At 37.7% G+C, this 15,256-nt stretch overlaps 1 protein-coding gene across 1 annotated transcript in view; it reads left to right on the top strand.

Moving 5' to 3' along the window:
- The window catches only part of LOC127655059 (contactin-associated protein-like 5), a 169,187-nt gene extending 154,537 nt beyond the window's left edge, over positions 1 to 14,650 (top strand). The window contains exon 24 of the mRNA XM_052142656.1: positions 12,674 to 14,650. Within this exon, the coding sequence (XP_051998616.1) occupies positions 12,674 to 12,870 (197 nt within the window). The 3' untranslated portion in view covers positions 12,871 to 14,650. The remainder of the gene's footprint in view (positions 1 to 12,673) is intronic.
- The last annotated feature ends 606 nt before the right edge of the window (positions 14,651 to 15,256 follow it).

Below are 15,256 nucleotides of genomic sequence, written 5' to 3'. Positions count from 1 at the left end.
GGTTGGTGTGAGCGCATCTGCATGCACAGTGAGGCGAAGACTTTTGGACAACGGCTTGGTGTCAAGAGGGGCAGCAAAGAACTTCTCTCCAAGAAAAACATCAAGGACAGACTGAAATTCTGCAGGAAGTACAAGGATTGGACAGCAAAGTTATTTTCTCTGATGAAGCCCCCTTTCGACTGTTTGGGACATCTGGAAAATTGATAGTCCGGAGAAGAAATGGTGAACGCTGCCATGAGTCCTGTGTCGTGCCAACAGTGAAGCATCCTGAGACCATCCATGTGTGGGGTTGCTCTTCATCACAGGGAGTGGGCTCTCTCACAATTCTGCCCAAAAACACAGCCATGGAAAGAATGGTATCAAAACGTCCTGCAAGAGCAACTTCTTCCAACGATCCAAGAGCAATTTGGTGATGATCTGTGCATTTTCCAGCATGATGGAGCACCATGCAACAAGGCAAGAGTGATAATGAAGTGGCTTGGAGATCATTACATTGAAATTTTGGATCTGTGGCCAGGCAAATACCCAGATCTTAATCCCATTGAGAACCTGTGGTCAATCCTCAAATGGCGAGTGGCTAAGCAGAAGCCCACAAATTGTGATCAACTACGAGTTCTAATAAGGCAAGAATGGATCGCCATCAGTCAGGATTTGGCCCAAACACTGATATCCTGCATAAGAGTGAATTACAGAGGTTATGAAGAACAAGGGTCAACACTGTAAATATTGACTCTTTGCATATATTGAAGGTTTTTGGCAATAAAAGCCTTTAAAACTCATGAACCAATACTTTTGACCACAGCTGTACATTTAACTTGACACAGCGTCCTATAAACTCGACGTTTATGGCTAGAGATACTGAAAACCAAATATGCCACCACAGTGAGATGCACCAAAAGCATCCGTTTAATGCAATGCAAGAACACGTCCTGTGAGAACATCTCTTACTGTAAGTATAGCTCAGACTGATTGATGAACTCAGTTATAAAATGGATCGCTGTGGACTGTAGGCCAGTGATAGGCTCATGTACTTTTATGGTCTAATTAGTGCTTTACTCATCACCCGCAATAATGCAATAGCTTTAAATTATCTCAGTTATTACATTTATTATATTTACATTTACATTTATGCATTTGGCAGATGCTTTTATCCAAAGCAACTTACAGTGCACTTATTACAGGGACAATCCCCCCGGAGCAACTTGGATTAAGTGTCTTGCTCACAATGGTGATGGCTGTGGGGATGAAACCAGTGATCTTCTGATTACCAGTTATGTGCTTTAGTCCACTACGCCACCACCACTCCTAGTGTCTCTTTTCAGAAAATATTGATATCTGTGATTAGCTGTGATAAATTACACTAATTAATCATCATATGTAATTAATTTATAATTACTATAAACTTTTAACCGATTAACAGACCTATTTTAGTTAATTTCCTTGAAATAAGACATCTGTTAGTCGAATGTTCAGCTTGTAAGCCAATGGTTTAAAGCATATTATTTTATAAAACAGTTTATCATAATTTTCTGATTGTTTGGGAGAATTGTCCATACAAGTATCAACATTCTGATCTGATCTAACAAGGTAATCACATAACCTACAATACAGTGCAAAAATACAATGACTATTTCTCTCAAATCTGAAAGAAATGGCTATCGTAAAATCTGTTTAAGAGGAGGATTTAAAGGTCTGAATAGCCTTGGTGGTGTAAAAGAATTGCAGAAGAGCTCCAGACCAGTAAATGTGAGATTTACGATGGTCTTACAGTACATGTACTCAAGGCTGTTTTGAGGCCTTTCTTGAAGTGGGATTGTGCATTGCAAACCTAGTAAATAACTTGCTCATCAATATTTTCTCCCAAGCCTGATAAGGGGTTTGCACATCATTTCTGAGCTTTATATATAAGGCACATTAATGTGAAGAGAGCAGGTCAGTCAGTTGTATTTTAAACATCTCTCTCTTCAAATATATAACTTTGTCAGATTGTTACCTAAAGGACTGCTGGGATGAATTCTCATTCTTGTCTTTTCTAAAGGGCACAACAAACGTAAAATAGTGTAAAAACTTATAGTAATTTTAACAGGATGCTACTGTATATAAGTCAATTGGCTATCAATGTATTGACCATAGCCTTCCTCACTTTGACTGGAGAACCAATGATAAATGTATCAAATGAATTTTGTTTGGTTTGGTTTGTTGAAGTGTTAATAGAAGCTGAGGCGAATATAGAAGGGGAATATGCCATAGCTTTGTGGTCTCTTCACAATTTTTTGACCTTATAGTGAAATTGGAAACAGTAGGTTGACTTTTCTTTAAAAACAAATCTGTGCATACCAAAATTCAAAACACTGCCCGCAGTGGCCAAAGTGGTAAGGGACGTTGAGTGTATGGGCATGTGCCTTTACAATGCATTGTAAATATGGGCTTCATAGAAAGTGTTACCGCAAGTCGATTTCAGCTGTTCAGGATGTGATACAGTGAGGAGAAGACACCATAAATACAAAAACATACAATGATCGCAATCACAAAACACACCACATATTATAAAAGAAATGCAATAAACAATAAAAAACCCAAACTACCCTACTTCCACTATTTATTCTGCAAGTTTAACATCCTAATCGCTATTGGAATAAAACAGTTTCCCACTCTCTTAGAGTGTATCCTGTACATCCTGGGAATATGTTTCCATTCCATTATATTTATTTTTATTTTATTTACATACTACAAAATACTTACTCAAAAATCAAAAAACAAGCAAAAAAAGACTTCCTGACTTCCAGTTTTCTAGTGCACCTGTATCTTTCCATTTCTCTTAATTGGTTGATGAATAATAAACAACAGCTGAGAGAAGAAAGTGGCAAGAGCAAAAGGGAAGGTGTGTCTATAAGAGAGTTTAGCCAGGCATTTAGTGGCTGTTTTCACTCTCAGTTTGGCACAGGCAGTTGGCCACAGTTGAGTGCTTTCCTGACAGACATCAGAGAAGCTGTTAATTCTTGAGCTTATCTCTACATGAAACATGAAGGCCTCCCCTGACACTTCATCACCTCACAGATCAGACAAGGACCTCCGTCTCTGCTGTTTTGACAGTAGAGTTTGGTGAGTGCATGCCAAGTTGAGAAATGGGCCTTTTGTGGTTCTTTTTACCGTAGTGAAATCGAGTGGAATAGCAGAGTCAACTAACTGTATAGAAAGACATACAAAGTTCTGGAGGCAAATTATAGGTGGAAATAATTACTTTGAGCTGCAGTAGAGATATTGATTGTATTTATTTTTAAACCAGTACGATAACGATTAATTGAATGTTTAAATATACGATAACCAATATGCAGAACCGATTTTTTGATTATTTGTTTTTAACTTCATCTTTAATTTACAGAGAAAGTTATTATATCGTTTTATAATTTATATTTATAACAACAATAATAATAGGCAAAATAATTGAAAAACCTCTGATTTTCATTCTCATTCTCAGGAAAGTGAAAAACCATTAAATGCATCTCTGTGACTACAGAGTCCATCCGGAATGGCATTCGAATTATTAGGAATGTTTCATCGGTCTCTAGATTATAGCAGCTGCCTCACGAAACACTTGCTGACAGAGCTGACATTTTTAGCTTTACTTTAAGCTGCACATCTGCAGCTTATCTTGAAGCAAATGACATGCAAATCTTATCAATGCTCTCATTGTCACCCGACACAAAGCTATTTAAGACACGTTTATTGTGGCACAAGTATTTTGCCCCATGAATGTCTATGCCTTTACACAAAACCTTTACTCGAACAGTGTCAAGAAATAATGTATATCCAGAGAGCTGTAATCGTGTAGATGATGATTCATATCTAAATACATTTTAATAGTTAATATAATTTAGGGGATTTTAAACAAGTGGATCTTGTTAAACATTCTGGCATACACCCAGTCATTCCAATGGAAAATGAGCATCAACCTGAATGGCAACTAATTAATAAAGCCAACAAAGAATTAAACTGAATCGTCATATTTCCAACATGCTCTCATCCAAGGCTCTTTGAGTTAAGTAATGTGAAGTAATGTTACATCTTTAGGACTTTGCAGGATTTGTCTTTACGTGTGTTGTTTGTCTCCGATTCTAAGCACTTAAGCTACACGTCAAGCATTTATGTAACACTAGAGCTCTCACTAGAGCATGAATAGCCGTTATTTTAAATAAAATGTATTAATTCAAGCAATTCAAATGCAGGTTACATTATCAGTGGACAACCCCCAGCAATGTTTCCTCTCACACACACTTCTGCAATAGCCATCTTGTGTGCAATTTCAGAAAATCCTGCTAGATGGCGGCAGTTATCGGTGGATCCGATATTACAAAAATGATCCGATTCATGAAAAAATATCCGATATATGAACAAATATTTGAAAATCTGATTATCGGTCGATCTTTATGCTGCAGTTAGACAGTTGTATACTACCTACATACTGTCAAATTACTAACAAGCAAAATCCCCCATCAGACATTTTAGCATGACTTCAAATGGGTTAACTTTCCCTGTGGTTCTACTGACAGAACCACAGGGAAAGGTTTAAAGTTGGAGTTTGGGTTACGGTGTATGGTTGGTATAATTTGCATTTCTGTTGAATTTTTGTAGAATTGCTGTTGCTTTTTATGTAACATGCCATTAACAACAAATAATAGAACTCCCTTTTGGCACCACCCTGTGGACATTTTACCCCAACAACACTTTCAGCTGCAGAACATTTGACAACAGGTGCTGTTGCTGAATTCACAGCAGTGGCGGCTTGTCAATAGAGGGCGCAGGGGCACTGCCCCATAAAAATTCCAGAAATATACATGAATAAAAAAATTATATAAAAATGAAATAAAAATTAAAAATACAATTGTTTACTCATACAATGTGCAGGCTGGTAGTAAGAGCCTCAGCATTTAATAAAAACTGGCTTTAATCTGTTAACTAGTTTCTATGTTTTTCAATATGTTTCATATGGTTTTATGGGCGAGGGACACCGGACAAATGGATGTCTATCTGAGTCCTTCAATTTTCGGGCAGCATGTGACCTGAAGCTGGTCTCTAATTGGTTTCTTAAAGATTCTCCTCCGGGCGCAGGTCGCTGCGTCCCTGGCGAATCAGAATTGGATACATGTTATTTTATCCAATCTGATTGGTTCTCATCACCTGTCATTCAAATTTACGCTCTTGGCCACTACTGCGAGTGCGCAGGCGACTCCGCCAAAACTTTGCTAGGCTGATCACTTTCGCAGAGATAATGGCAGCAGTTAAACCAAACTCTGCCAAACAAAAAAACCCTTTCACAAGGCGTTCGCTGGAAGAACAAAAGGAAACTCTCTCCACACCATTGGTGAGGAAAGCAGTGGTTTTCGGCCAATAAAGAGGCACCGGGCGCTCAGATTTAAGGAGGGTGAAATGATTGCAGCAGACGTGAGTTTGTTATAGAAATTAGTCAAAATACCATTTTACATTATTGTTGTGCTGCAGAGATGTCCTGCCCACATATCATATTCTACAGACTCAAGAAAAAAAATTTTGTTTGGTATAAATCCTTACAAAAATCATAATTTTAATATTATACAACAGCATCCCAAAAATAATAAATTGGCTACATAAAAATAAATGATCAAATGAAATATGAAGCCACCAACTACTGTCTTGTATGGGACAAAAACTCAAATGGCGTGTCTAAACGTGTCTTTGAAATTCATTGCAACTGTGACAACTAGTGGCCTACTCCAGGTTACTACCTTACATTTACACACATTCTCATTACCACACCCATGACCACGGCTGAAGCTGAGAGGTGCTTCTCAACCTTGAAAAGAATAAAAACTCTTTTCAGAAACACCATGACCCAGGAGAGGCTGAATGCACTGGCATTGCTCTCCATGGAAAAGAGACTTTTTACTGAGATGACTCACTTTAATCAGAGAGTCATTGAGAAATTTTCTGGCCAGAAAGAAAGGAGAGCAAAATTTATGTTCAAGTAGTCAACATGCTTTTTGGTATTGCTTTGTATTTATTTTCGCAAACAAAAAAGCGCCCCCAAATAATTATCACCAGCCGCCACTGATTCACAGTGTGATCAGTCTTGTTAAAACTATTAAATAACACAAATTATATGGGAATTATGTTGTAACCAAAACAATCAACAAATCAAAACTATCTTACGTTTTAACTTCAAAGTGTATATTGCCTAGATTGTAGCTCTGCACACTCATAGTATTCTCTCAACAAACTTCATGAGGAGAATCTTGGAGTGGTTTTTAAACAGTATTGAAGATGTTTCCATGTATGCCTGGCACTTGTTGCATACTTTTTTGAACTTATCCGTTAAAAAAAATTACGTTTTAGTTTTGTAAAGCAATGCCTATGTAGCTCAGCGAGTATTGATGCGGACTACCACCCCTGGAGTCACGAGTTTGAATCCATGGTGTGCCAAGTGACTCGGGTCTCCTAAGCAGCCAAATTGGACCGGTTGCTAGGAAGGATCGAGTCACATGGGGTAACCTCCTCGTGGTCACAATTAGTGGTTCTCACTCTCAATGGGGAACATGGTAATTTGTAGGGATGCACCGAAATGAAAATTCTGGGCCGAAACCGAAAATCCAGGATGCACTTGGCCGAAAACCGAAACCGAAATTTTTACCTATTTAAAAAAAAAAAAATGTTGTGTATAATTGTATTAATTTGATACTTTTTCATTAATTTCATGAATTTAATTAATCTGAATTGAAAAACTACAAACCAATAAAATAAATCACACTTTTATTGAAAGTAGCACAACAAAATTGGACAAAAAATATATTAAAACTATATTAAATATTATTCTTCTTTCAGTTCTGTAAAAATCTAATTTTACAGATTTTATTAACAATTATCCAAATAATGTAAAGTTTTAGAAAACTATTATATGCACAACAACAGTCAAGTAATGAACTTAGCTAGCATCTTTCAAAGAGTTATGCAACAGTAATTTTAATTAAAACAACAGGCAGAACACAGAATGGCCTCTATTCCACTGATCTATAACTATAATATATAATTATATATATAGATCAGTGCTATATTCTGTTTATGTAAACGTATGTACACTTTAAGTGAAAATGATTGTGCAAAACAGCAGTAATTGAACTAAATCCAACCTCAACTGTAAACGACAGATGTATCCTCAAGTGAAGAACAAGTGTAATGTAATTGCTATACACATCATATTGGACCGCTTTCTATTTAAGTACAAGTGACAGGTTTCTCTTCAAGAACAAAATTTGCTAAACTTTCTGACAGTCTCTCCTTTCAGAAAGCTCATCAAGAACATGAGATGCTGCACTGAACAGTCTCTCACTCTCTGTGCTGGTGCTTGGGCAGATAAATACCTGTGCGCAATCCGCGCAAGCAAAGGAAAGCGGTGTTTGTTTATGCGCCCGTAGTCAAGGGGATTGTAGCTTCTGGCATAGTTCAGATATAAATACGTCTCAAGTTGTGGTGTAGCTGCGCTAGTTGTGACATTTTTCTGTTGTGACAAACACTGCAGATCGCAAATTTGATGTCCTTATCAGAAACTTTGAAGAATTTCCACACCGCTGACATGATCGCCTTTGTTTGGTAGCGCCGTTGTGGAATTATCTAACAGCTGTGATAAGGGCTACATCGATCCAGATTGAAATCTGAGCACTGAGGGGCGGAGCGAGGAGGTATATATTTTCGGCTCATATTTTCGGCTCATATTTTCGGCCTTTTTTCTCTTTCGGCCGAAAACCGAAAGTGCCGAAAGTGCCATTTTCGGCCGAAACTTTTCGGCGGCCGAAATTTCGGTGCATCCCTAGTAATTTGCGTGTGGATTGTGGAGAATAGCATGAGCCTCCACATGCTGTGAGTCTCCGCGGTGTCATGCACAGGGAGCCATGTGATAAAATGTGCGGATTTACTGAATCTGTGATTAACTGTGCCACCACGAGGACCTAGTACATGGTGGGAATTGGGCATTCCAAATTGGGGAGAATAGGGGAGAAAAAAAGAAATGCATATGTTAGCACAATTTATACTTAATTTCAAGCATTTAAAGGTGCACTCATAAAGGTTTTCCTCATTACAAATGCTGTGCTTCTTAAGAAATTAATTGTAGTTTTGAAACATTTGTATAAAATCATGACAACTGTGCTGTTTTAATCTACATAGAGAGGGTCCTCTCATGGGGGCTGCCATGTTAGAATCACAAAACCAGCCGAATAGTACTCGCTTAATCTCAGTAACCATCCTGTTATTGGACACTTTCACTCATGGATTAAATGAATAATGGCTGACTGTGAATGGTTCATTTTAACATTGTCATCTGTAACTGAAAACTATAGTGTTTGAATGATGCTGCATCACAGCTGTCAAAGTAAGTCTAAGACGACATGAACAAAAACTTACTGAGTGCCCCTTTAAGCGTGGGCATGAAAATGTTTTAAGATCATGAAATACAAATTCTGTTGTGTGTGGCCAACTTTTGACAGGTATTTTATATGTACTAGCAAATTTTGTGGTCACAATTTTGTGATTGTGATGTGTTGAGCTGAGCAGCAAACTCATAACCTAGTTATGTTTGTGAGGCAAACAGAGGAGAGCCAGAACATTGCATGTCTCCAGAATAAAATGTAAAGATCAGAGCTAAATGCCATTGCTTTGGTAGTTATCCAGTTTGCTGAAATTTGGAGGGATTTAGAGTTTAGGCACTGTGCAGAGCGACAATGAGAAATTTGCATTAATCAAACTGGAAAATTATCAGCTTAACGCTTTTCCCACCCAAGAACAGAGGGGGCTGGAATTCATTTTGGCTCCTCGTTTTTGCTCTCCGTCTTATCGGGAGACAATTACCAATGCGCTTCAAAAGCCAGCTTTGGGCAAGATAAGCTCCACTCCTGGGAAGGTGATGAAACCAAATGTCTTGCTGCTGGGTTTGCTCTACCCTGGGTGTGTGTGACAGAAGTGTGAGAGAGAAAGAGGAACGGAGGGTGGGATGCCTTTGGCCTTTAGATCTGGCCACACAGCACAGATGTCCTCCATGTCACAGTGGCTGGTGGATTTCACTAACGAGGCTAACGAGGGGACGCCTCCAGGCGAGACAGGCTCGTGTTTGCATGGCAGATTTAGCAGAGATTTATCCTTCCCGGGGTGCTGTGGCTCTGCACTGAGTGTGACTTTGAAAGATCTTATATAACCAGGCTTAACATCCACCATACTGTGCATTTCTGCTGTAGGATAAGAGTATTTTTTATATCAGGCTTCTTTTTTAGCCTAAAAGTTCAAGTCTCCCCATCCCACACTTTAAACTCCATATGTCATACATTTAAATCCTAAGTAAGATAGTAATATCCTAAGTTAAAGGTAACTGAAAACTATTGCATTTGAATGATGATGCTGCATCCAAGACACTAGGTGTCAGTGTATGTCCAAGATGATTGATTAGTCTTATTGATTAGCACAACATAACTGAATACTGAGTACTCAGAACTCAGAGTGCACAACACAAACTATTCTCCAACCCATTTAAATAAAGATGCCTCTCAATGAGTGTGTTTACATTCATGTTTTTCCACCAGTTAATCTTAATAATGGCTAATTAAGCCAACAACATTTAGGTTGAGTAAACAACATAAACAACGTTCCTTTATTGGTGTATAGTCATAAAACAGTTAAGCAAAAACTGATCAGCACAAAAGCTTTTGGCAATTATCCCAATTACGTGTTGCATGTAAACCCTATTACCGCTTTCTAACCATCAAATTCCATGCAAAGGTGGGTTTCTTACATTTGTCTTTTGTTTGTTTTTTGGAAATGAGCTGTTTTGTGATTGTTGTGCATGCAAACCTACTCAATGTGTTAAAATTAAGAGCCGAAACAGGGTAAACGGGCAGAGGTTCGGGGCAGGCAGCAAAACAGCAGTAGTAGTATTCCAGGCAGAGTCATAGACATGCAGCAAGTGATCGTAATGTGGTAATCCAAGGCAAGGTCAAAACACAGAAAAGGCAATACAGGGGATAATCAAAACGCTCAGAAATGTAGCCGGGGCAAACAAGACTTCACAATGAGTGAACTAACAGACAGGGCTTAAATGGTGTGATGATATGGAACAGCTGTGGGGTAATCAGACCAGGTAAGCGGGCATTAGGGAATTGTAGTCCAATGTTAGTATTCAGGTGAGAGAGACCTCCGGTGGCCGATTGTGGAATCTTCCCCGGCGTTCGTGACACATAGCGTGCATGCATCAAACGCTTTTGTGTTCGCTCGCGTCCAAAACGTGGTTAATCAGTCGCGATCAGATCAGGTGCGCAGATAAACGTATACCCAGGCCTTAAGATCTACTACCTTTTCATTATGTTGTAGGTCTAGTTACAAACTGACTTCTCTCCTCTTAGGGTCATGGACAATTTTGAGGTTGCAAATCTGTTTAGCTGTATAGCTATATTGATTACTGCTCTCAGTACAAGAATAGCGTCTGTGTAACACTGTGAAACAAAGACCAGACTCTGTTCTAAATAAGCAATACATTTCAGTGAGAGTTTTCCAAATTTGTATAAAGTTATGAGGGTGAGACACTGTAAAGGTCCATGGGAAGAAAACCTTTTCTGTCATTTGGCTTGGTAGAGCTGGGAGCACTTGATTGATTTATAAATAATTCACTGGCTTCTTTTTTTACTTATTTTTTCCCCCTACATTGCCCCACCCTTTCTAAAGGACACCTAATTGCTGAGTTATGTAGACATATGAGAAAATATTAAAGATTGCATGAGTGCATAATCTACCTGCAAATACACCCTAATGCCCTTCACACTGCACAAATGTCAATGTCCCATGTCTACTTTATTACTCTAAATATAATTACACTGTAAACACTGAATCACAATGAGCTTTTAATCACAATGGAACACATTATTAGACACTAATGAGGAAGCGTAATTGTTCATTATTTGGGGGCATCTGTTTGGTCAAATCTGCATTTTCCTCTCTATTTAAAAGTAGTTTGGGGGTCTTACTAGAGCATCTCCATTTTCAAAGCATCATATTTGATGAGCCTGTCCTTCAGTGAAAGTCAAGTGAAGGCGACAGATGTTGCCTTTGTCATAATTCATGATTATCTTCAACCACTTTCTTTAACGAGGTTTTTGTCCCCATGGTGACAGAGAAAATGAGTCTTACTGCAAAGCAGCAGGGAGACAGCTGCCTATAAAACAAAATGTCATGAAAGATTCACATGTGTTATAACAACACAGGAAACAAGCACACAGAAGATGTTTTGTGAAGGATCAGTGAGGTGTGGAAGAGTCATGTTGTAGTGTTATGTGAATCCTGGAAACAATTCCTATCTCTAATCATTTAGATAACATCCAATAGTACACAAAACTAGAAGACATATTGCACAAAAGCAAGACCAATCAAATAATAAAGAGCATAATCACAACAGTACAAGCACAAGTGTAAAGACAGATTTTTCTTCATTTTACTTGCCTCACATATGCTACTGTTTATATATCCTTATGTTGTGATTGCTTAAGTAATACTTAATTACCTATTTTATTAGATATGCTTACCAAAATATAACTGAGCTTAATCCAATCAGTAACAATTATAAAGCATTTATTGCTCATCATGGCCAGTACAGTCATATTAAATCTATAAAGGTGGACCGGGTGAAAGGTTATGTGCTGTTTTGTTGATACACATTTTTTTTTCCTTTATTAAAATATTTTCTTTTTATCTTTAGAGGGATCAGTTGATCGCTACTTCACGGCCATAGTTGGAGGTAAGTTTGTAACAGCTCTCAAGCTTCAAAATACCCCACAATATTCCTAAAATTCCTTGAACATTTACAATTACATTAATGTATTTGGCAGACGCAAGCAATATACAGTGCATTTAAAGTATACGTTTTATAAGTATGTGTGTTCCCTGGTAGGAATCTCTACATATAGATATAGAGATATAGAGTAGACATATAGAGTTAGACAAGGTCTCAATGACAGCGTGCCTCACCAACGAGTGCGCGCAGCCAGTGCTGAACTGTCTGCGTACACTCAGACAGAATGCAATGGTCCCACTGAAATCCTCTCCTGGGGCATTTGGCATCCTCAGCAACGGTTACACCACTCGGGTTGATACATATGAGACCACCTCAGCATTGGTCCTTAGGGGCCTTTGGGGATCTCCCTTCGAGCCCCTTGAGTCTGAGTTAAAGACCGCCCTCCTGATGGAGCTCACCTCCATCAAGAGGGTAGGGGACCTGCAGGTGTTCTCTGTCAGCGAACTGTGCCTGGAGTTCGGTCTGGTTTACTCTCACTAAAAAATTAACTAATTGAAAGTGGAAAATAATATTAATATATAATATTATTATGGCAGTTTTTTGACGTGGACATTTTTGTACTCGAAGGACCGCTGAGTAACTTTTTTTATTGATGCACAAGGGTTAAATCCCAGCTTTTTTAAGGTCTGAAAAATTCCATTGAAAAGGACACATGGTCACCCCCCACCCCCATCCCCATGTTACCAATTATATTGCAGTGAATGCCCATACAATAAACAGACTTCACCTCTGTGAGTTCAGTCTTTTTGTATAACTCCTGCCCATAGGTTATATTTAAATCTTCAAATGTAACTTTACTCTCTGTCTGTGCTTTAGTTGTCATCGCTGTGGTGGTGCTGGTCCTACTCCTACTCCTTGCCATCATTTTGCGATACATGTACCAGCACAAGGGCACATATAATACCAACGAGGCCAAGGGGACAGAGTTTGCAGAAACAGCGGATGCTGCTCTTCGTAGAGACCCAGCACTGCAGGATGCCATGGATGAGAGCAAGAAAGAATATTTTATATGAGACACAATATAGCCTATAGAAGAACCCTTTGCATCATATACAGTATGCATCAAACTTCTATAGGCTAAAATGATGCCTGAAATGTTAATTGCATCTTGTTTGCTTGGTCAGCATCGTATCTCACTCGATTTCCCGCTAACAGATAGGAGTAGTAAGAGTATTAAGAAACCCCTTTGGGGTAAACTTTTCATTTGAGCATATATTCAACATGGTAGAATATCTCTTTGTACTTTATGCTGAATGTTTGAAATGAAGATTAGCTCAGGAGAACTTGATGGTATTCAGGTGAAGGGAAGGAAAGCCATTGGTGTTTTTAGACACGATTTTAATGTGAATGGCAGGTGATATTACAAGACATTTTGTGAAGAATGTATAGAACACTGTATACAAAAAACAAGCATGTGAAATGAATTATTCTCTTACATATTATAGATGGCACAGTGCTAGAATCCAAGCAAGAAACTCATTAGGCAACACTCCAGGATATGATGAGAGGAACCCAGAAGACAAACATAATGTGGCACATAATTGCTGTATATTTTACATAGACAATAGGAAAAACAGTGGGGAGGAAATCCATTGGCCTTTCTGTCAATGTGTCTTACCGGCAATTATATAAATGTGTATTGTGGTTCTACTGTTATTGTTGTGGAGGTTTTTGTGATTTTAAGAAATAAAAATATGTTTATAGGTGAATTTGTAAAACAGACATTAAACTTGCATGTTATCAGAGACAGCAGAGGAGTTTGTGGGAAATCTTTATATGATGACTGTGTACTGTATACCAGCTTATTTGTAATCAGATGGCTTTGTCAATTTAAGATATATTTACACAAACACAAATAAAATGTATTTTGTTGCTTGTTATTGTTTTAGTTGATTTTCTCAGTTTCAAAAATATGAATAACTACATTCTTGACAACACAAAATAGGCATCGTTTTAAGCTTAGAATCATAAGTTTACAATGCATGTAGGCATTATGTCCACAACTGAATGAGTGCTTTGAAATTTGCAGATAAATCAGAAGCATTGTGTTTTGATCATTTATACATTTTATATTGTTCCGTGTTCAGTTTTGTACATATTAGCAATCAGGAAAAACATCAAACTCACCAAATAGCCATGTGTATTATGATGTTGGAAAACTCCCAAAGAGTAGAATACAACAAGCCTATATGTTTTACTCACAGATATAAATTATTGTGAGGAATAGATAAGTATATGTCTTTAAATGACATCAATTACATTTATGTTTCATGTGAACAGGTGTTGCTTATATGCCACATTTCACTTATAACTAAGTATAAATATCACATTATTACTTAGAAGAGCGATTATCTTTCAAACCAGCTCACACACAAGTTAATCGGATGTATAGATCCACACAGCATCTGGCATCTTGCAATCTGGCTGAAAACACGTTAGCTTTCCTGGATCAGATGACGTCATCAAACATTATGTAGCATCATGGAATGCTAGGATTGGGTTCACATCAGTGCAAAAATCATCCATATTTGGGCAGAGAGACATGTGATTGGTGACTGTTACATATGGCCACCAAGAGATGGCTCTAAGTACATGACACATGATGCAGACTCATTGATGCAAATGACACTCATTCTGTGAAATCTCATTACTAAAATCGAAAGTCTTTATGCTATGCAATTTTTCTGTTTGCATGTGTTTTTGAATTTTGCATGTGTTTACATTAGTTCCTATTTACAATTATTATGTTATATTTGTTTGGAGATGTTGTACACTAGAATAAATTATTTTTGTAATGCTAAAATCTTTGATTGCGTTTTCGTTTTCAATCAACACAAAATGTTTCTCAGTTACAGTTGATATGATATAGAACAAGCATTGGTAACAAACAGTTTTTCTGAGCCACCTTATTTACACCCATATACGGTAAAATTAGAAAAAATAAGATTTTTCACTTAAGTTTTCTTGTGATTCTTCAATTTCTTTAGGAATACAACTCAGAATTTATATTAATCTATATCATTAAAAAAAAAATACGTTTCTTTACAACAATACAAAACACTTTTTTGTTGTTGAGTTATAAGCCTTTAAAACACTCTCAGAGCTTAAAGGGTTAAAGGAAAATGTACAGGACTGCAGTATCAACAGATATTTTAAGCTCCTGGCAGTACATAGGGATCATTCTGTGCCAAGATAAGTAAGTGATTTTGTATCAATCAGCCAAGTCTCAGGATATAATTGTAAACTGGGATACACTTTCATCACCTGTCTTGTGTAGACACACTCATTGTCATCAAGATAATGGTACACGTCTGGATAAGTCACTTCAGGTAAACATTTGATGTCCTTTGATCTGTTGCCTCCAAAAATAATTTTTTAAAGGATCCGGTAATTACACCT

This window comes from Xyrauchen texanus, chromosome 14, assembly GCF_025860055.1.
Source record: "Xyrauchen texanus isolate HMW12.3.18 chromosome 14, RBS_HiC_50CHRs, whole genome shotgun sequence".
In the NCBI taxonomy this organism is placed as follows: domain Eukaryota; kingdom Metazoa; phylum Chordata; class Actinopteri; order Cypriniformes; family Catostomidae; genus Xyrauchen; species Xyrauchen texanus.
This window is presented reverse-complemented; position numbering and strand designations above follow the sequence as displayed.